This window comes from Haliotis cracherodii, unplaced genomic scaffold (assembly GCF_022045235.1).
Source record: "Haliotis cracherodii isolate W230 unplaced genomic scaffold, xgHalCrac1.p SCAF_1, whole genome shotgun sequence".
NCBI classification, from domain to species: Eukaryota; Metazoa; Mollusca; class Gastropoda; order Lepetellida; family Haliotidae; genus Haliotis; species Haliotis cracherodii.
This window is the reverse complement of record NW_027266264.1, coordinates 73,239,979-73,263,206: the sequence shown is the minus strand read 5'-3', so window position 1 is coordinate 73,263,206 and position 23,228 is coordinate 73,239,979. Positions and strand designations below refer to the sequence as shown.

Genomic DNA, 23,228 nt, shown 5'->3' with positions numbered 1-23,228 from the left:
TGTCATTCATTGGTTTGTTTAAAACTACGCTCGGCAATATTTATGAAGTCGGCATGTAAATGATCGAGTCAGGACCATACAAAAACAGGAACTAAGCCGAAAGCCGTGGGTGTACGATGACACCCAATCACAAGCCTTACTACCATTGAATCGCCTCTTACAACAACCACATGTTGATGGGGACTGCTTCTAAACGGGTTCCCATGAGCTTTTATAAGCTTGTTATGTATCTCATCCACTTTCGTGGATTCGTATTCTCCTCTGTATATAGTTATTGGACCTCCCGTTCTTACCTTGACCTTAGGAATTAAGAGTTGAGTAGGTAACTTGTCAAGGCATATCAATGCAAAAACGTTTGTTGATTTGCATACATCATTTCCATCCTAACTGTACATGCTTTCCCGAAACTGGCTTAAAACAAGTTTAATCAAGTATTGCTACATAAAGAGTTCCGCATAACCGAAATTAATAAACATGCAGCGCATTTAGTTCCAGACTGTGTTTAATTCAAGGACAACTTCCGTTAGAATACTAGTATATCTTTTATTGAAACTTGTTCATTTGAGGTCTGGTTTGATTTCAGATATCAAGGCATCCGACTGGAGGTTCCTTGGACTTTCCTCAGTGACAGAGCAACTGCAGCAACACGGCCTTTGTCCTGAGCAAAGGTCATGCTGACAGCATTTACAGTCTTGAGAATGGCAGTTGGAACATGATACTCTATTGTTGCCCAGAGCCTCTGGGTGTCATTGTTGCTCGGGTTGTGGAGTATGTAATAGGAGTGCAGCGTAATTCCGTTGATGGTCATTGAAGCCGGAATACAATTGGCAGCATGATCTAGGATACTTACTGAAATGCGAAGTCTAGCAACCATAATGTGTTGAAGATCGCTGCTGTCGAGCATGATATTCATGTGAGCTGTTTTCTTGTCAATTTTAACCAGCATTTTGTCTCCATAATGCACACTTTCATAGACCAAAGGCACATGAGTAAACGTGTAGCCTGTGGGAAACTGTAGGAAGCATGTGGCTTCTGGAGGGACAGTCACCTGATTTCCTTTGACATGGACAGGTACTTCCTTATCCAGTTGAGTGGCCTATCTGTTGTTGAGATACAAACAGGTTGATGTCCCTTGGGTCAAGGTTTCCCACCCTTTGTCAAAAGCTAATGTGACATTAGCTTGTGCTGTGTCATAGTTGTGTAGCAGAATGGTTAACATTTTGGAAGTTGGCTCCACAAGGACATGACTCTGTATTTGCCGCTCTGCCTGGTCGAACTGGCTCTCGGATCTGAGAAACTTCATAGTGCTGGTGAGGTTCTCCCACAAGTGGAAGGCCAGAGCGATGTCTCTCTCGTTGTTGTGTTTGTCCAGGATGCTGTAGTTGATGCTTTCTTGTCCTTTCCGATCGGTATAACCAAGTAGAAAGGACACGGCTCTCTCCACCACGTATCGAAGCCCAAGAAAGGTGAATATATTTGAGTTGTGAAGGTTGATGTAGGCCCAGTCCAGAAAGGTCGATGGTTTCTGAACATCGATGCCTGTGACTGTTGATAGACCATGAGCTGAGAATATGACTGGAATATCTTTCCCTGTTCTCATATTAGCGTACGTTTCCACCATGTCCACTGTTCCAACCAGCCGAGCCGCATTAGGGCCGTAAAAGTGATGCCTGTTACCCTGAACACTAAAGTGATTGAAAGGATGGAATGAAAAAAAGTCCAGTAGGCCAAGAGACATGTTCATGAATTGAGTAATCGTGCTCCATTTATTGAAGTCCCATTTATCCATTGTAGTTATTCCAGCTGTAAGGGCAGGTCCGCCTATGCTTACATTGGGGTGTACGGCTTTTACCTTCTTGGCCACAAGCTTGAATACATTTACTATGGTTGTCCAATTGACGTCCAATTTCGCCAGAGTGTTTGGCTCATTGATTGGTTCAAAATAGGGAGGGGCGGCGCCATTGGACCCGTTGTGTATTGCCTGGACGAAAAGGGATATGGTTTCTGCTGCAGCATCAAGATTGTTTGGAAAATTACCCTTATGTTCAGATGTGTTCATCCAGTGAGGCCACTTGTAATCTGTGGAAGAAATATGTTTGATGTGTATGTAATGCAAGAGTTGTATCACTATCAAATAGTGATGATACCGGATGTTCATAACCACCGGTTGAACAAACACATGGAAATGCACAACATATGGTCACCTGAAAACATGGGACTATATGGTAGGGTCATGTGAATGCGTGACGATGTCTTTGGCAGAATGCACAAACTGAATACGGACAGATTTAGAATAAACCCATTCTGCCACAGCCAGCGGTCCTCCCAAGTCTGTATGTCCTTCTTTAAAGTTTGTTGTTCATCCTGACAATGCCTCAAATAATATAATCATTATTAATAAATTAGATCCCTGCTTGGAGGGATCTAATTTATTCATGATGATTATGTTACTTTTAAAATTTGACAGTTAGATCCCTGAGGGCGCAACCGTCAAATTTTAAAAGTTTGATCTCGGCTTGGAGGGATCTAATATATTTGAACCATGTCCAACATGTATAGCATCTGAAATGCTTTTAAAAACACTGTTTTGTTAAAGGTAGTTTGAAAGATTTTCAGGAACTCTATGCTCAACTGTGAGAACACTGTGTTAGTCAGCCCTGCGTGAAGCACGTGAAATGTGTTCCCCGAGCCTTTCGCACGTGCACCTCGCACTTTGCCGATGTGAATTATGAAATGCATGTCCCGGGGCAAGTATACCATTCGTTTTGGACCAACTCGAGCACATTTATCAATCAACTAAATATTACTTGCCCATGTTGATGGGCCTATTATGAGCAAATATAGCCTTGACCAAGATAATAGTAATTTCTTTTCTGTCTGTTCGTTTCGTTGAACGAAAAGCTTCAAAATCACAAGTACTGTACAAATACTAGAAAGTATAGCGTAACATACTGTATAAAAATTGCATAATACACATTTCGCAGTTGATAAAGGGATAAGCAATTGGTACTGATGTAAGTATATATTTTGTTGTTAATTTCACACCCTTTCTCCCTTGTCGCCGTGGCAGAAGACTACGTTCGTTAGCCTTCCGTGCGGACTTCGCGGGTTCGAATCCCGCTGGCGACAAACGTTTGTCATGAAATTGTTCTATCATCAAGACAAATGATAGGGGGAAAAAGAAGTTCCGTCATTGCCAACAGGTGTGTAACTAACAATTCAGTTACTTAGACCACTGGCAAAGACAAAGGAACCATGGTTTAAGTGTAAATAAAAGTGACAAGACCCTTCCACTGATCATAAGATCGTGGTGGTGATACCGGGTGTTGTGTAAAGAATGTCAACATTCAGATATGTCAGCTTCCTTTATCTTACCTTTTAGTTCAAGCATAATTGGTCTGTTTTTACCATATGCATTCAAATTGTCGAGATATTTCTCAACCAACTGGTGTTGAAACTGACGGTGTTGGAACAAGGCGGGATTTGGGTACCCGTTTCGTTTTGGATCCTCCGTCACCTATGAGAAACTTTAATTTTAAGTCATTACCTCGGGGAAATGACAGCTTGATATGTTTTTTATTTAACTTTTGCATTTTGAAAAAAAAAGAAAATTTACGAGGCAAAAAAAACAACAACAGAAGATAAGTAATCTCTGTCAACTGTTTCTTTTTACGGATTTACTATTCTAGTTGAAAACTCGTACCTTTTCCATAAAGCCTAAATCTGGTTTGAGCCATCTTCCAGTGCGAGCTCCAGTTTTCTTCACGTAGGGTAAAATCCCGGGATTGTCCAGCCCCATTTTACCATTCCACCTATCAGGGTCGAAGTTGGTTCTTCCTCCCTGTACTAGATACTCTGGGTAAATGGTCACTGTGTCCCCTATGCCAGGGAACAGAGTGCAAGCACAGTGGATAGCAACATGTTCATCCAGCTGGTAGTTCTATCGTCTTGTATCAGTATCTTGTTATGTCCTGTTTGTATCGGGCTTGTGAAGCTTTGTGTCTCGCGGGTGACTACACCTGTCTGGCGTTAGGTTATATCTTATCCTAGGTTATATATAATGCTTCAAAACTGTTTTTATCTCCAGACAGCATTCCACGGGCTTGTTAAAGCCATGTGATGGTAGGCATAATTTTCTCAGGCTATGACATAACATTGACATGATTTAATGTGCAAGGTCAAAATTGCACTGGTAATTTCAGATATAATACATCTTTAACTGTTAATGGGCGACTATGTTACTTTGTGTGTTAACAGTGCCCTCAGCAACATTCCAATTATATTAAGGGGCACGGGTGGCCCAGTATATAAGGCGCCGCGATTCGCTGTGCAGAGTGGGTTTCACCGAAGTGGTAAACATCTGAGACCTGCATCACTTCGTGCTTTCCTCCCACATTAAGCTGACACGTCGTGATATAACTTGAATACTGTTAAAAGCGGCGTTAAAAAAACCCATCACGGTTACACAGGTATTGTTTTTGACCTTAGACAATACCTAAAAAAAGTATGGAGCTGCAGGATTACGTAAACGAGTTACGTTTGATGTTTATTGTGAAAATGATCAGTAGGGGGGGGGGGGGGGGGGGGGGGTATAACGGCAAAGTGCCCGGATGACGCCGGTGCCTCCAAACCCTCGTTCTCCAATCAGTGACGTGGAGCAGAAAGCGACTTTCGTCTGACCAATGGGTCCATCTCCAAGTTCACAGATTCCAGGTCTGTCGCGCAAAGTTCTGTCACATCACCGGTCTGAACATGTTTCTCGACTAAACGGCTTACGACAGTGTGATGATACCCCAAATTCCGATCAATGGCATTACAAGACATTCCTGCGTTATGCATCCCGAATATTTGCTATCTTGTAGCGTTTGATAATCGCCTTCGTGCCATGGTTACACAATGTCATGGAGTAACTGTTCAAAACCGAGCTTCAGAAAGCAACTTTAACGTTTGGATATACTGCTTTTAGCGATACTCGAGGGTAGCATGTTGCACGGGCATACCATGCATGGCACGTGAGCTTTAGTCACGCATGACTGATTACATCCACTCGAGAAAACATAATTCTTCCCGTAATTATATCTTTCCTGGCTGTTACAAATATTGGGACCAAACAATAATGAAATACATGTGGGTGTGCTTAACTTTTTTCTTTGTGTATATTTGGTGCCACCGACCAAGCTCAACTGGTAGTCGCTGGTTTGAAAGTCTGTATTGTATTAAAGTGAAAATACTTTTATTGGGCAAATGTAAGAAAAAACATTTTTAATAATATTCTTGATTATCTTATAGAACTTACCCTTAGATGAGGTCGTCACGATGTGTCTGAAAGATTGGCGATGTGACGTTAAATTGTAATTCACTTACTCACCTCGGATGAGGAGTGATGATGTCGTCACGATGTGGTTGAAAGATTGGCGATGTGACGTTAAATTGTAATTCACTTACTCACCTCGGATGAGGAGTGATGAGGTCGTCACGATACGGCTGTAAGATTGGCGATGTGACGTTAAATTATAATTCACTTACTCAACCCGGATGAGGAGTGATGAGGTCGTCACGATACGGCTGAAAGATTGGCGATGTGACGTTAAATTATAATTCACTTACTCAACCCGGATGAAGAGTGATGAGGTCGTCACGATACGGCTGAAAGATTGGCGATGTGACGTTAAATTATAATTCACTTACTCACCTCGGATGAGGAGCGATGAGGTCGTCACGATACGGCTGAAAGATTGGCGATGTGACGTTAAATTATAATTCACTTACTCACCTCGGATGAGGAGCGATGAGGTCGTCACGATACGGCTGAAAGATTGGCGATGTGACGTTGAATTATAATTCACTTACTCACCTCGGATGAGGAGTGATGAGGTCGTCACGATGTGGCTGAAAGATTGGTGATGTGACGTTGAATAATAACTCACTGACTCACCTCGGATGAGGAGTCTATGTCAAACCTCCAATGTTGAACTTGCATGTGCACTTGCCCCTCACGAGGTCAGAGCTTCATTATATAAGAGTCCGGGTGTTCTCGAGAGGTAGACTGGACTATGGTGTGTTTTAATGAGGTGCTTTGTTGTGAGCATCGCTAAGCTCTGAATGCCACATGCGCCTCATATAAGAGTTGAATAGTCAGTGTACCCTTATCTGCTGGGCTGAGTTTCGTGTTTATCACTGAGTATTCAGTTTGCAGTGTCATTTGCCATTTGCCAGTGCACATTTCTCTTCACAAATATGCCACCAATGTATTGAAGACATGCCTGGATGTCACTGCCATATCTCAACCGCCTCAGTGATGTAGTGAATACAGTGTGGGCAAGGGTGCAAAAGGTAGGTGCACGTTGTCATTAAGTTGGTGTAGTGATCGTAGGTTTCCGGAGGTCTTCGGAAAGGTACGAGTTGGTCGTCCCTTGGATGAACACGGGAGACCCCGAAGAATTCAAGTGTGTTGTCAGCCATCGTTGTAAGTAAACCAGGTCGAGTTCCTAGCTCAATGTAGTATTGACTCATAAACAAACTGACAGCCCTTGTACGTGAGTATACCACAAGGTTTGTGCAACCGAGATATCGTTTTCACAACATTGGTATTTCCGCTTCACTGCACACCTATAATGATGTAAGCTATGATGCAAGTACGGGCGTTCTATTGTAGTGTGTGTATAGCGCAGGTAATTTAGATATCCTTTCAGACGGGACCGTGACGGCCACACCGTGGAGACTTCAAGCATGACAGTCTCCAGTTGTATCTGCGCTGTCGCAATCTTGGCATTGACAACCGGACTGTTGACGTTCAATGCATCTGTGACACTGGTGTTTGTCACCATGTCACTAATTCTATGGCTGTCAACGCGGCGTCCCCCTGGACTTCCCCCCGGCCCCCCTCTTCTACCACTGGTGGGCAACGTATTCTCCATGGATGCAGACATCAGGGTAACATTCAGCAAACTGCGACGTCAATACGGCGACATCTTCAGTGTGTACCTCTTTAACCAACCCGTTATCGTCCTCAACGGCTACAGTGTCATCAAAGAGGCCCTTGTCAAGAACGCCGATGTCTTCTCGCACAGACCGCCGTCATTTTTAACTGATCATCTTTCAAAACGAAAAGGTAAATATATCTGTATAGACACATACTTACATGCATATCGTATATGTGTACGTCTCTTACAACCGACTGGATCAAAACTAATATTAATCGACACAATTAGTGGGTGAATAACAGCGATTTCTTTAACGCCGCTTTAACAATCAATCAATACATCAATCCATCAATCAAAGTGGTTTATTTTTGACTCCCCATGATTACAACGTCTTATTCACTTTGTCTGGGTTGTCTTACCATGCATGAATGGTTTCTCCATGGCTCCGTGTAATCCGTGTAGTCACAAACCTGTTTTGGAGTGGGGATGTCGGGTAGCCTAGTGATTAAAACGTTTCCGACATGGGTATACTCGGACCCCATGGTACCGCGGCATTCATCGTATCGCGGCATTTGTGATTTCCGATAGTTCACGCGGGACACGCCTCTTAGCGGCTGTCTGTTAATGCAAATCAGTAGCCAGGAAGTGCTCACTTCGTAAACAATTTCAATTTCCTCGGAATGTTCCGTCTGCTGTAAGTAAGGAGTTATTAATCCGTTGATACATATTTCTGGCATTTGTTGTAACATTGCCTTACCCCCATCTATCAATGGCCAACGATATAACCCGCAGTTCCCCAAGTAAACTTTCTCTATCGACCTGAACTAGATCATCTGCATATTCATGGCGACTAATGAGGTAACGGAAGTTACGTAGTCCGCACATTTTTTCCCGCTCTGTGCCCAGAATCTATTGGGAGATCATAAGGGCCATAATGCCAAACTTAGAAATACGTTCTTCACTAGTAACCAAAAGATAAATACATACTTTGGGCATACTAGGAGTGCTTTTTATATATTTATTGTTGACATTTAACATTTTTCCATTTTGTGACAAATTATTGTCATCCAATTATTTTTAAACAATCTTAAAATATCATTTCTGATATTTTGATGTTGACTTATAAAAATATTTTTCTCTTACTTTTCGGTACATATGCATTGAATACCTATTGCTGATAACACATTTAGAATTTTACTTGTGCTGTCTTTGCACTTGTCTGGACAAATCACTGATGTCTGGCATGATCATACCAAGTGGTTGGTAGAATTATGTCCTCTTTTTGTCCAATTCGGACCTCCATACACAACTTTTCTCTGTACCGCGATACGATGGAGTTCTCTCCCTTGTCCGACAGAGCCTGAGGCCCGGCTTTTACTCGGAGCTACTAATGTAAATAATGAACTTTTATCACTAAAATATGCATTGTTTGATAACATGAATGATATCTGATACAGAGAACACGAATTAACATAAAGGTTAGTGAGTGCATTTTGTTCCGTTTAGCGTACATGACAAGTACCGCGATACCCCGAGGTTGCAGGCTACAATGTGTGGAGCCCATTTCTGGTGTCCCCCGCCGTGATATTGCTGTAATATTGCGAAAAGCGGCGTAAAACCATACTCACTGTGTTTGGGAGAGGCTATCAATGATAATAGGGGTGTTTGGGTAGAGACAACTTGAGACTAAGATTGATAGCAGCGTATTTATTCAAATTCTTAGTAATGGGATAAGATTAATTCAAGGTTTGTTTTCGAAATGTAAGTGAAATAACATAGTTTGACAATTACGGTACATTTGTACATAAAAAAGATAAAAGTCAACGGAGCAAGATACATTAAAACACATGTACAAACGCCACCCAAACGTTAAAATCAAGAATACTTCTTGGTAAAATATTACAATTAACATAATCACGGCACCTGGAATATGGGAGGAAAGTGCTGCAACCCACAGACAAGGTGATTCAAAGATCCTGGTACATTGGTGTATTCTTCCTGCAGTGTTTTACTGTACGATAAACAATTCCCACTCGTCCTTATCTCTGATATTGATATGAGATATCCACATAATGTAGGCATACAGTCTCTTTAAGGATGTTAGGAAAAGGCACATGCTTTAAAAATATTTACCTGTATTTAAATAGTGATGACTCCATGGATACAATCCGACCTCTGCAATGTCCATTTTAAGAACACGTGGCTAAGTTTGGTGGTTCACGGATATTTTCAATGTTCACGGCTTCTACATATAATTGTCTCCCAATACCGTTTGCGGGATCGGGTGGTCAGACTCGTGGAGTTGGTTGAAGCATGTCATCAATCCCAATTGCGTGGATCGATGCTCATGATATCAATCTCTGTATTGTCTTGTCCAAACTCGATTATTTACAGACCGCCGTCATATAGCTGGACTATTGCTGAGTGCGGCGGAAAAGAACAAACCAAACCAAACCAAAACCAAACCCATTTCCGATTGCCATATCTCGCCCACTTTCGGATGCGATCGTTCGGCCGTGGCGTTTTTCTGTGTTGCCAAGCTACATTTATTGGGGCACAACTCACTAGACACTTCTCTCTCAAAGATGACGACGACGTTCAGTCTACGACGTCATCGATTTGCGATGCTAGAATCTCAAGAAATGACGTCTGATAGAACAACGTTTTATCGTAAAATAAACCACGCTTCGTTCTTCATTGTACTTTGCGATTTATCGCCTAACTATCTTATATAAAGCTATAAATGACTTGCGTTACCCCCACGCCTTGAATAGATGCTTTACCCCTGTTTTCCTACATTTCCTACAAGTTTCTACATTTGCTCTAACGTTAGTGTGCGACGAGATACATTTCTAAGTAGTGCGGGTATTCAAAGAGTAATTCTGTAACGCAGTGTACATGTATTATGTCAGTTTGTAAAATTTCCTTCATGTTCTTATCAATTTTTGTGCGTGCGTGCGTGCGTGCGTGCGTGCGTGCGTGCGTGCGTGATTCAAGTGTGTGATACATGTATATGATACACTTTTATGACACATTTATATGATACATTTTTCTTCTGCTTTGCTGTAGGTCTTGTGTTTTCAACGGGCGCCACCTGGCGGGAACATAGAAAGTTTAGTATTACCACTCTCAGAGAATTCGGAATGGGCAAAACCATTCTCGAGGATGCAATACAAGAAGAATTATCGTTCTTTCTTCAGGCCATCCACGAATGTGTCCACACGGACTTCAATTGTAACCGCGTTCTCAACAACGCTGTAGCGAACATCATAAGTTCTGTGGTTTCCGGAAAACGGTTTGAATACACCGATCCTTTGTTTGTCAAGTTTATGAAATGTCTGGACGAGAACATCAGAAACACTGGCACAGCCAATGTCCTCAACGTTTTGCCAATTGTTCGCTATTTACCGGGGGACTTATTCAAATTTAAGCAAACTCTTCGAAATATATCTATTATTGATAAAGAAATAATTCGTCCGTTTATTGAAGACAACAGGAACAACGACGATGACAGTAACGTCACCAACTTCACCTCTGCTTATATCAAGGCCATACAACAGCGCCGTCAGGAAGGTCAAAACACGAATATGAATGGTAAGGCTTCATAAATCATCGAACATACTAGAAAATGCAAAAAACATCAATGCAACAGTAACAAAATTTTGTTAATTTGAGTATCGTCAATTTGAATTGAGGTGGAACTAACCATCCGTAATCCAGAGTTTCAGAAGAGTTTTGGATCCGTTGAGATCCGTATAGAATAGGTCTTCAGCATCCAATGCTTGCTGTTAAAGGCGACTATGCTTGTCGTAAGTGGCGAATAACGGGATCGGGTGGTCAGACTTGCTGACTTGGTTGATGCATGTCATCGTATCCCAATTGTGTGGATCGATGCTCATGATGTCAATCACTGGATTGTGTAGTTCAGACTCGATTATTTACACACCGCCCTCATATAGCTGGAATATTGCTGAGCGCGGCGTTTAATAAATAACAAATAAATAAATAAACAAACAGAAGATTTATGTATTTTCTCAAACAAACAGTGGTCTTAATGGCGTCTTTTGTCTGAGAAACTGCGCCAGTTTATACCGTAAGAGGACACGTCACCCGAAACCATCGACGGTGTTCATGACTTCACAGCCCGTGAATGTAACCAATATGATCTCGGCAATTTATATTTGCCTTTCTCGATCCAAGTATTCTGAATCCATCCTTGCTAGTCAAGTGGCCAGCAGGTGAATGTCTATTTACTTAGCTTGAACAATTTAATAACCGACCACTCAAAATAGTCAAGATAATTAAAATACCCTCAACACATTTAAAGCGACTTTAAGGAGAGAATGCAGAGGTTAAAGAAACACTGACTGGCGACTGGTCTTACATGTATTTGTAGAAGTCCTATTTGCTTTGATTATATGTTGTAGATGGCAATCTAGAGACGTGCCTTAGAGACCTGTTCATTGCCGGCTCTGAAACCACAGCTACTGTCCTCCGATGGGGTCTGGTGTATTTCCTCAATTATCCGGATGTACAAGAGAAGTGTTTCCAGGAGATCCTAGAAAACGTCGGGCAAAGCAGACGACCCTCCATGAAGGACAAGACCAGCTTACCGTACGTCGAGGCAACGGTTACCGAAATACTGAGGTGTGCCGACATCTTACCAAGCAGTCTGCCTCACTCTGTACTCCATGACGTAGAGTTCCGGGGATACACTTTCCCTGAAGGAATCACCGTATTACCTATGTTGAGCTCTGCCCTACATGACCCGGATCTCTGGGGCGATTCTAGGAACTTCCGGCCAGACAGATTTCTGGACACTGAAGGGAAGTTTCAGAAGATGAATGAGCATATTCCATTCTCCCTCGGTAAGAATTTACACACGCAACCCAACTCAGGTTTCAGATCTAGCATGAAATAAGGCTGAAAGATCACATGATATATTACTGTTTTTAATATTCACGACCCCTTCTCTGTCGGTAAACGTCTGAGTATACGATGTGTCTCTGTTTGTATAAGGACGTGTCTATACCATTCCTGTCTCTGTCAGCATAATGATCTGTATACACGATCTCTGTCTCTGTCGGTATTATGATTGAGTGAGTGAGTTTGGTTTAACGCCGCTTTTAACAGTATTCCAGTTATATCGCGGCGTGTCAGCTTAATGTGGGAGGAAAGCCCGAAGTGATGCAGGTCTCAGGCGTTTACCACTTCGGTGAAACCCACGAGCACAGGTATGGGGCTGACAAACCTAGAAACATAATCGGGGCGAACCGGGATTCGAACCCACAATCATAGGTTTCTGGCATGCCCAAGGGACGCAACTCTTCACAGCGAATCGCGGCGCCTTAGACGACAGGGCCACCCGTGCCCCCCGGTATTATGATCTGTATTTATTATATGATCCCTGTCTCTGTCGGCATAATGATCTGTATTTATTATATTATCCCTGTCTCTGTCGGCATAAGGATCTGTATTTATTATATTATACCTGTCTCTGTCGGCGTAAGGATCTGTTTATACGATCCCTGTCTCTGTCAGTATCAGGATCTGTTTATACAGCTCTTCATCTGTCGGTATAAGTATCGGCACATACGATACCTGTTTTTGTCAGTATAATGGCCTGTATATAGTTTTTCTGTATATAATATTGCCTATTTATCCAGACCCCAGCTTAATGTTCTCTCTGTTATTTTCAGGTCACCGAGCATGCCTTGGCGAGGCCTTGGCACGAATGGAACTCTTCCTCTTTACCACCAGCATGATACAGGAGTTCGAATTCCGGCCTGTAGACGGGGTGAGCCCATCCCTACAGGGACTGCCCGGCATCGTCTACCGCCCGCAGCAGTTCAACATGAAGGCAATACCAAGGGCAAAATAACTACTCATTGGTCTTGTTATCTCCATGGCGACCGCCTCCGTGGTCTAGTGGTAGAGCGTCTGCCCGGAGAGCGGAAGGTCCGGGTTCGATCCCCGGCCGCGTCATACCAAAGACGTTAAAAGATGGTACTTGTTGTTACCCTGCCTGGCGCTCGGCATTAAGGGGCTAAAACAAGGACTGGTGGGCTCGGAGTCAGTATACTGTGTCTGATTGGGGTATTAATGTTAAACTTCGGCATAATATCTCAGTGGGCTAGCACTATAAATCGGCATCAGTCTGGTCTAGTGCAAGAGCCACACACACACACACGTGCATGCACGTCGCTATATAAGTGCAATAATCTTGGACGCGACGTTAAACCCCATTTCACCTCACCTCGCCTGTAATCTCCATATAACCATAAAAAGTTCCATGAGTAACGTTCCACGACTTGCTTATACATTAAATACTTGCAACTGTTCATCTGAACCAGACTTGTCTTTACAGGCCGTGATATAGAGCATTACTGACTGCAGCGTTAAACAAACATCGAAACAAACAAAGAATCAACACCACTTCACGTGACATATGTTTGAGTCACCCGAATCAAAACATCTCGAGGCTAATATTTTGCCAGCTGATAACTAAATTAAATGCATTCCTTTAGTTCTGTATCGTTAATCAAGTTATACACCAGTCCTTCATATGCTATATGTAACTCAGAATAAACTATTTATTCAATGTGGTACTTTTCTGTTCAAGCTAAATAGACGTTAGGTTTAACAAATGGTCTTCCAACATAACATTGTCACTAAAATCAATATAGTCTAATATAGGTGTCTAAAGGAGACAGGGATGGTCGGGTAGCCTAGTGGTTAAAGCGTTCACTCCGAAGACCCGGGTTCGAATTCCGACATGGGTACAATGTGTGAAGCCCATTTCTGGTGTCCCCGCCGTGATATGCCTGGAATATGGCTATCTCGTTCTTCTTACCAAATTATTTTATGCCTATATATAGCATGAAAAAATGCAAGACGTGAACCCACGTGTATGTGGAAAGAAATCACTTGTTGTCAAAAAATGTTTATGTATTAACGTTTTTTCTGTAAATCCTTGAACATGAACTGAACTTGGATGAAAGTTATTCACATGAATTCACATTATTCACGGTAGGAGCTGCGTTAGTAAGGCCAAATTTTCCCTTCAAGGAGGTCAACGGTCCATTGTCAAAGACTCTCAGACACACTCTGTGACCTGAAAATGAATGAGTGAGGTTGCGGAACTCAAAATACTTTGCCTGTCTCAATATTTATCACGTAAGGGTTAGTTGCCAGTTAAGGCATGATGGTTTGGTTTGCTTGTTGTTTAACGTCGCAATCAGCAAGTCCAGCTATGTGACGGCGGTCTGTAAATAATCGAGTCTGGACCAGACACTCCAGTGATTGACGTTTTGAGCATCGATCCACACAATTGGGATACGATGACATGCATCAACCAAGACTGCGAGCCTGACCACCCGATCCCGTTATTCGCCTCTTATGACAAGCATAGTCACCTTTTACGGCAAGAATGGGTTGCTGAAGACCTGAAGTACAATTTGGCTGCTTATACATGTCCGGACTTTTGCCGATTTTATTGTACTTGCCCACTGAGATACCATGCAGCAGTTTATTCCGAGTGCAAGAAATTCTACCTTTTAGAGTTTCCCTATATGTCTCAGTTGTCAGTAGTGAATTTGGCATGGTAGATAATATTGGCATTGGGCACAATAGAAACTACGGATAAACACTCTTCTTTTTTTCAGTTAGCCAGTTAGAATGAAAACACTACCTATCTCAGATACAGCACACTACTGTTATACGAATCTTCAGCGATCAGTTCAGTTTAAAAAAGTTTTGGTGAAAAACAAATCACTTGACATCCATACAACTTCCTAACGAAACAACTTATCAGACTACCTGCTTTAAGCGCATTATTTACTTCTCTTTGTGTTTCAGTAATACATTCTGAGGAAACTGGCACACATGTTACTGATGACACGCACAAACTTATACACGATCAGATATAGTCTGATAACACAAGTTAGAGGTTTTGGAAATACCAACAATGAAACAACCTCCAACAAAAAATGTCATGACTGTCAGCAGCTTAACAATATACTTCCGCGGTCCAATTAGATTACTTCACGTGTGTGTTTTTATCAGGTGAACAATTTACTTGCCTTTGCATGTATTTGTGATGGGATCCACCGTCTGAGAAGGATACGCTCACCTTTTCGCAAACACCTGGTATCATGACTATTTGATAGTGATTCATAAACACATGCTAATGCATAGTCAAATTAAAAACCCGTACGAAATTGACATCCGGTTCACAAACAACATGGCAACTGCCATGCCGATTTGTTCGATTGCAGGATTTGCAGAGCAAGTATAACATTAACTAGGCGTCGAAAGATACTTTCCAAATCGTTTCATGTTTTAAATCAAGATGCTCAAGTGATTTGATGCACTTTGGGAGGTAAAAGCCGTTTTATTGCAATATATATATTCATTATCGATGAAATCGTCATGCACATGAATCGCATGTTAGTGATAAGAGCTGGAATCTGAACGGTCAGTATTTTGTAGTGTGGTACATTGAAGGGGCGTAACTCGTAACAGCCACTGGTGAAGCGACGATCAGAAATGTTAGTTTTTTAGTGGGACCTTTTAAAGTCAGTTATCTCCCTTGCCTCAGGAATATGGTTTCAACGGACATGGCCTATGAAACAGTTTCCTACAAACTGATTGACAATTATTTCATGCCAGACGTGTTATTTGACTAGTACATGTGAGCCCCAGTGAAGATCTGGGTTAGAATTGGTCTTCAGTTACCTATGCTTGTCGTAAGAGTAGACTAACGGGATCGGGTGGTCAGGCTCGCTGACTTGGTTGATGCATGTCATTGTGTTTAAATTCCGTTGATCGATGCTCACGATGGCAATCACTTGATTGTCTGGTCCAGACTCGAAAATTTACGGACCGCTGTCATATAGCTTGAATACTGCTGAGTGCAGCGTCAAATAACAAACAAGCACACAAGCAAAAGCAACCCCCCCCCAAAAAAAACAAAAAACAACAACAAAAAAAACAAAACAAAAAAACACACACCAAAAACAAACAAACAAACAAACAAAAAACACACAAAAGAACACAAAAAAACACAATAAAACAAAAAAAACGAACGAAAGTTCTTGTGAGCCCCCAAAATCGGTAGCGGAAATCAGCAAAAGATCACAAAAATACCAATTTCACATACCTTTGCCTCGAGAAACAAAATCCGTTAGTAACGATTTTGGTCTTTCTGAGAAAACGTCACCATTCTTGACAAGGGCCTCTTTGATGGCACTGCATCCGCACAGCGGTGTGGTAGGCTAGAGGTTAAAGCGTTCGCTCGTCACGCCGAAGACCCCACATGGGTACAAAGTGTGAAACCCATTTCTGGTGTCCCCCGCCATGATATTCTGGAATATTGCTAAAAGCGGAGTAAAACCATACTCACTCACAGCTGTCTTTATCAAACTACTGTATGCATGTACATATGATAGTACAATGGAACAAGACAAGAGACCTAATACAAGTTAATCATAAATCAAATGTCAAAAAGAATATTTACGGACGACATTATGATGGTATTTGCAGTGCAACATCATATACCACTCACTTCAAGAACACCCACAGTTGGAAGTGAGTGAGTGAGTATGGTTTTACGCCGCTTTTAGCAATATTCCAGCAATATCACGGCGGGGGACACCAGTAATGGGCTTCACACAATGTACCCATGTCGGGAATCGAACCCGGGTCTTCGGCGTGACGAGCGAACGCTTTAACCACTAGGCTACCCGACCGCCCCTAACACAGTTGGAAGAGTGTAGGTAGCAATACCCATCGGCCATGGCAGAAATACCATTGTCACATCGGGCGTTCTTTAACTTCTTTTGAGTAGTATACATGTAGGTTTTTACGCGATTTATCTAGAGAGCATTGCCATGACCCCCCACGCGCTGACGGCGTGATGGTGCCATAAAAAGCCTTATTAGGGCCATAAAGAAATCAATTAGTTTTAGCAGAAATCCGTGGATTGATTACAAATAACCTACCCCTGTACAGGTACTATGTTTCAGTGAATTGTGGAAAATTTCAACACTTGGAAAGTGACTGGAAAAGATAGCAGCCCTCTTGTATGAAGACAAAACACCTTAGCCCCTCAAACATGAAGGAAACATCAAGATGACTCCATATTCTGCTTCAAAAATCTACAGTAAAATATTTACTTTTATTATTAATAAGAAACCTGTGTTGGGCCATTACCATGGGTACGATTTCTGAATCGCAGGCTTAATTTAGGGAAGGATATTCAACAGTTGATAATGTATTAAAATTGCAATCTCTGAAACACTGCTATCAGCAAAAAAGGGAAAAGTTTTATGCATTATTTGTTGACTCTCTAAAGCATTTGATTCAATACACACGTGTAAATTATGGCGATTATTTACTGCACGTAGACCTAGTTCCATAATGTTGGAATTATTATGTTGTATATATGAACATGTTGAAACGTGTGTTACGTGTGTACGAGACAAGGGATTAATGTCTGATAAGTTTGAATGCAAATTTGGCGTTGGATGTATATTGAGTCCATTTTTATTTTCCTTTTTCTTCAATGAATTAGTATCCGAAATCCATAACAGCTGTACAAACGGTATTCAGTTACATTCCAGACGTTGTTCAACTCTTTCTTTTAAGATTTGCAAAGATATATCATGTTCCCAAGCACAGCTGGTGACTTGTAAAAGCAAATTGAGAAAAGTACTGTGATAAATGGAAACTCACCATTAATAGAGTCAAAACTAAAAATATATTGTATTCAAAATTAGTTATAAACTTGCCAAAGGTGAAAAATGGTCCTTTAAAGGTGAAACTTTGAATGGGACAACACAGTACAAATATTTGGTTGTTTATCTCAGTAACAATCTAAACTGGTCCACTCATGCAAGAGAAGCACCCGTCAAGGCCTAAAAGATTTTATTTGGAATATTAAAGAATCTATAAATCCTTGGTGACATAAGTTACATGAAATTCTTTGACATTTTTATGCTAAAATTAACCCAATTATACTTCAAATTTTATTTAACTTATAAATCGAAAAAAGAAACTTTATTTCCATGAACCTAAGGAAAATATCTGTTGCTGGCGCACGGTTCTTAGTCGCATGGCGAATTATCAGCTCCTCTTTAGCCTAGTAGTACACACAGTGGGCTACAGATACGTGGGTTGCGTTTTCGATCCTTGTACATATTTTGAAAACATTTGTCATTTGATTTTTACATGTCATTACATGTAACAATCTGAACGGAAGTTGTATTGATAAAATACCCTAGATATTATAACACATTATATGCCTGAGATATCCTATAAAAATCAGGGATATTATATAAAATCCCGCAGACATTATACCATCCCTGTTAATGAGATTTAACCCTACTGGAAAACAACAGAATGGCGTCACTGGAGGTTCATAAGTAAATTACCGTAATTCACCGGCAAGATTTAGATGTTCATCCCATGATGTATGCATTGAAAGTGGGCGATAAACTAGGGGTGCGTTGCAAAGCGCCAATCGCTTGTAAGCGATGTACAGCGATTCGCCATACAACAGTGCGCTTACTTCCAGCCGCTTGCAAGCGAAACAATCGCTGACTGAGGTCGCTTCGTTCTCAAACCAAAATGGCGGCTTACTTTGACAGCGGAACAAGGAATTCTTGACTGGATCAACGAGAAAATGAGCAAAGGTAGCTGACACCCCATCATCCTCAGTCTGCTCAATATCTTCAAAGTAGTCATAAATTTCATCAGCTCGTCACCGAGCCTCTTCTATTACGTCATGGTTGATGCATGTCATCGTATCCCAATTACGTGGATAGATGCTCATGGTGTCAATCACTGGATTGTCTGGTCCATACTCGATTATTTACAACCGCCGTCATATAGCCTGAAGATTGCTGAGTGCTGCGTTAAACAACAAACAAACAAACGTCAAGGCAACCAAGCGGTACTTGTGCCGCCATTTTGGAAGAGTGCGCAAGCGCTTCGAACTGTTGCAGACCCCGGGTTGAGCGATGAATTTGCTTTCTGTAAGCGATTCGTGGCTTGCAACGCGCCCTAGAACTCCAAGGTCAGAACGATTATATAAAATGTGTAATAGCCAAACACATAGCAAACACACGCAAATGTTAACCAGGCTATTTACATTAATAATGCAAAACGTGATCATGTATATGTTACCCGTGGAGATCCGGGGTAGAATAGGTCTTTAGCATGGCTGGTCAGTATACTGTGTCTGAGTGGGGTATTCATGTTAAACTGGCATGGTATCTCAGTGTGCTTGCACTTAAAATCGGCATCAGTCCGGACGAGTACAAGCAGCCCCCCACCACACACACACACACACACACACACACACACATGTGCATGCACGTCACAATATAAGTGCAATAATCTTGGACGCGACGGTAAACTCCATTTCACCTCACATCACTATAGACGATAATAGACAAGTCCATAAAAAATACCAGTTTCATGTCTCGTGTCGTCCAGCCCTTGCCGCCAATCTATGTAACCCAATGCTTTCCTGGGTCAACGTGTACTGGCACTTCTCGGTGTCGCCCTGCACACGGCACAAAGAGAAGAAAACACCACAGTGACCTAGTTTACACAAAAAAAACTCTGCACCTCCTACCCTCGCCTCGTGCAGAGGACGATAGCGAGCGATAATAACAAGTCAGTGTACCCTGGACACTACATACGTACGGTTGCAAGTATGGTCAGCTCCGGCTCTGCTGCAACTTTGGCAGCCATAACTCTATTAGCGGGACTGTTGATGTTTAATACATCTCTGATACTGGTGTGTATCACTGTATTACTAATTCTATGGCTGTCAACGCGGCGTCCCCCTGGTCTTCCCCCCGGCCCCCCTCTTCTACCACTGGTGGGCAACATTTTTCAAATGGATGCCGATCCTCGAGTGACTTTCAGCAAACTGCGACGTCAGTATGGCGACATCTTCAGCGTGTACATCTTCAATGAGCCAGTTATTGTCCTGTGCGGATACAGTGCCATTAAAGAGGCCCTTGTCAAGAATGGTGACGTTTTCTCAGAAAGACCCAAATCGTTTCTTACGGAGTTTTTAGCACGAGGCAAAGGTATGTGAAATTGTTATTTTGTGATCTTTTTCTCATTTCCGTTACCGATTTTTTTGGGTTCACATGAACTTTTGTTTTTGTTTGCTTGTTTCTTTGTTGTTTAACGCCGCACTCATCAAAATTCAAGCTATTTATGACGGCGGTCCGTAAATATTCGAGTCTGGACAATCCGATGAGTGACATCGTGAGCATCGATTAACGGAATTGGGACATGCATGGTGACTTTTTTTCAGAAAGACCAAAATCGTTTATAACGGCGTTTTTATGATCCCGAACTTTATGTATATATATATTAGTGTGTTATTCGTGATCCCCTAACTGGTCGCGGCACACCTAAATACATTAAAAGGTAGTATTTCTTGCGCTTGGAATAGGAGGTTAACAACGGGAGAAGCCAGCTCGTTGTCAGTATTATGTTTCTGAATGGTGTATCCATGTTAAACTGCGGCATGGTATGTCAGTAGGCTAGTACTATAAAATCGGCAAAAGGCCGGACGAGTACAAGCAGCCAAATTACACACGTGCATACAAGTGACAATATGAGTGAAATAATCTGGAGCGCGACATTTCACCTCACCTTACTTTCACCATTTCAGGGGTAGCGGGGACCTCGGGTACCCACTGGAAAGAACAAAGAAAATTTGCTTTAACAACACTCAGAGATTTTGGGATGGGGAGGTCCCTGCTGGAGGTCAAAATACAAGACGAGTTGACGGTCTTCTTGAAAGCAATTGAGGACAAGGGTGGACTTGCCTTTGACTGTAAACGACTCGTGCACAACGCCGTGGCCAATATCATATGCGCTGTTTGTTTGGGGAAGCAATTCGAATATACTGATCCGAGGTTTGTAAAGTTCTTAAAATCTACAGATATAATCTTGGCGACACTCGGGGCAGCAAATATCGTGAACATGTTTCCAATTGTGAGATTTATCCCAGGAGACTTTTTCAAATTTAAAAAACTTATGCAAAATATTGCTATAGTAGAAAAGGGTGAAATTGAAAAAGATGTTGAGGAACATTTCAATAATTACGACGAAGACAATGTGGACGATTTCATCACAGCTTACATCAAGGAGATGAAACTCCGTGGGAGCGACGAGACGTTTGATAGTAAGTTGACAAAGAACTATCTTAATAACACCACACTCCCACTTAGTGGAATAGGGGGCACGGATGGCCCAGTCGTCTAAGGCGCCGCGATTCGCATAGCAGAGAATCCCGGTTCGCCCCAATTATGTTTCAAGGTTTGTCAGCACCATACCCGTGCTCGTGGGTTTCACCGAAGTGGTAAACGTCTTAGACCTGCATCACTTCGGGCTTTCCTCCCACATTAAGCTGACACGCCGCGATATAACTGGAATAATGTTAAAAAGCGCTCCATGATTATATGGAATTATATTTACATTTGAGGTTACGCCTAAATTACTCCAGTTAGACTCAGCCCCTCTTTTCATAGAAAATAATTGCATGTTTTGAATGAAAATAGGATCGCCTCCGTGGATAGAGCGTCTACCCGGAGAGCGGAAGGTGGTTGGTTCGATTCCTGGCCGCGTCATACCAAAAGACGTTAGAGGTATCTCAGTGGGCAAGCACTATGAAAACGGCATTAGTCCGAACTAGAACACACACACACACACACACACACACACACACCAAAACAACAACAACAAAACACGTGTAAATGCATACATTTTGAACGCAACGTTAAACCCCATTTCACCTCACCTTGAATTAAAACACAATATCAATGTTAAGCAGAAAAAATGTGCTTACGCAATTCCTGTTATGTCTGGCCAAAGACAATCGACTGAGTATCCACTGTATGCTGCCTTTCTGCTGATTGTCATGTTTTTTGTTCTGTTAGGAGGTCACCTGGTGAACACGGTGAGAGATTTATTCGTAGGTGGAATTGAGACAACAGCGACCACAATCCGCTGGACTCTTCTTTACTTCCTGCACAACCCGGAAGTACAGGAGAAGTGTTTCAGGGAGATACAAGAACACATCGGCGAAAGTAGAAAACCTAGTATGAAGGACAAGACCAATCTTCCCTACGTCGAAGCCACCATCAGCGAGGTCCATAGATGCTCAACCATAGCCCCACTTGCAGTTCCTCACGGTGTACTCCACAACGTCCAGTTTAGGGGCTACACGTTCCCCAAGGGCGTGACTGTCCTACCGAATTTGGACTCGGTACTGCATGATCCAACTGTGTGGGGTGATCCACAAAACTTCAGACCCGAGCGATTTCTAGATGACCAAGGGAGGTACATGAAGAGAGACGAGTTCATTCCCTTCTCTATGGGTAATTATGCAGTTCATTCCCTTCTCTATGGGTAATTATGCAGTTCATTCCCTTCTCTATGGGTAATTATGCAGTTCATTCCCTTCTCTATGGGTAATTATGCAGTTACATTTCACACAAACCATGCTGTAACATTTCTTCACCTTACCTGGGTACAATGTGTGAAGCCCATTTCTGGTGTCCCCCGCCGTGTTATTGCTGGAATATTGCTAAAAGCGGCGTAAAACCATACTCACTCACTCACTCACTCACTTCACATTACCGGTCGACAAATATCAAAGGTAAAGCTTTTCTCATCATGCCTTAACTGGCAACTCACTCGTATATGATAAACTTTGAGACAGGCAACAATGACACTACTTTAAACTGATTTGCGCTATCTCACTCACTCATTCATCTTCAGGTCGCAGAGTGTGTCCTGGAGAGTCCTTGGCCCGTATGGAGTTGTTCCTGTTCTTGGTGGCCATGATACAGAGGTTCCAGTTCCTCCCAGACGATGGACCGTTAACACCTTTGAAAGGAATACTTGGCCTTACCTATGCAGCTCCCACCTTTACGATTCGGGCTGTACCGAGGGTCATGTGCAAATGATATCCCAGATCAGTTGAAGCCATTCAAGGCTTTTCAGATAAAAACATTATTACATAAACATGTATTGACAAACAAGTGATTTCTTTTCCCATAAATGTGCGTACACGTCTTCTTATATGCTTGTGTCTATAGGCTTAAGTGCATTTCATAAGAACTAGAACGCATCGTCAGTAAACATGTATATTATCAGAGGAATAATCCGATGCTTTTGAATGTATTAACAATAACCGCTTCCCGAATGGGTTTCCTTGTGCAGTATGTATTTGTTGTATGTTAATTCAACCAATTTCTACTAAAGTAGATT

General features: G+C 42.1%; 1 protein-coding gene and 1 pseudogene across 1 annotated transcript; one reads left to right on the top strand and one right to left on the bottom strand.

Moving 5' to 3' along the window:
- Window positions 1-586: 586 nt before the first annotated feature.
- On the bottom strand, window positions 587-3,927 carry LOC139468369 (uncharacterized; annotated as a pseudogene).
- Window positions 3,928-6,474: 2,547 nt separating this feature from the next.
- Window positions 6,475-22,924, top strand: LOC139457452 (uncharacterized). The gene is made up of 8 exons (XM_071238846.1): window positions 6,475-7,111; window positions 9,993-10,517; window positions 11,351-11,791; window positions 12,623-12,801; window positions 19,534-20,026; window positions 20,623-21,138; window positions 21,893-22,333; window positions 22,737-22,924. The coding sequence occupies exons 1-8, from the start codon at window positions 6,730-6,732 to the stop codon at window positions 22,922-22,924; spliced, it is 3,165 nt and encodes a 1,054-aa protein (XP_071094947.1). The 5' UTR covers window positions 6,475-6,729.
- Window positions 22,925-23,228: the final 304 nt, after the last annotated feature.

Coding starts and splice junctions, on each gene's coding strand:
- LOC139457452 (XM_071238846.1), top strand. CDS start 6,730: ATGACAGTCTCCAGTTGTATCTGCGCTGTCGCAATCTTGGCATTGACA. Junction 12,802..19,533: donor AGGCAATACCAAGGGCAAAA/TAACTACTCATT, acceptor ACAGTGACCTAG/TTTACACAAAAAAAACTCTG. Junction 22,334..22,736: donor GTTCATTCCCTTCTCTATGG/GTAATTATGCAG, acceptor ATTCATCTTCAG/GTCGCAGAGTGTGTCCTGGA.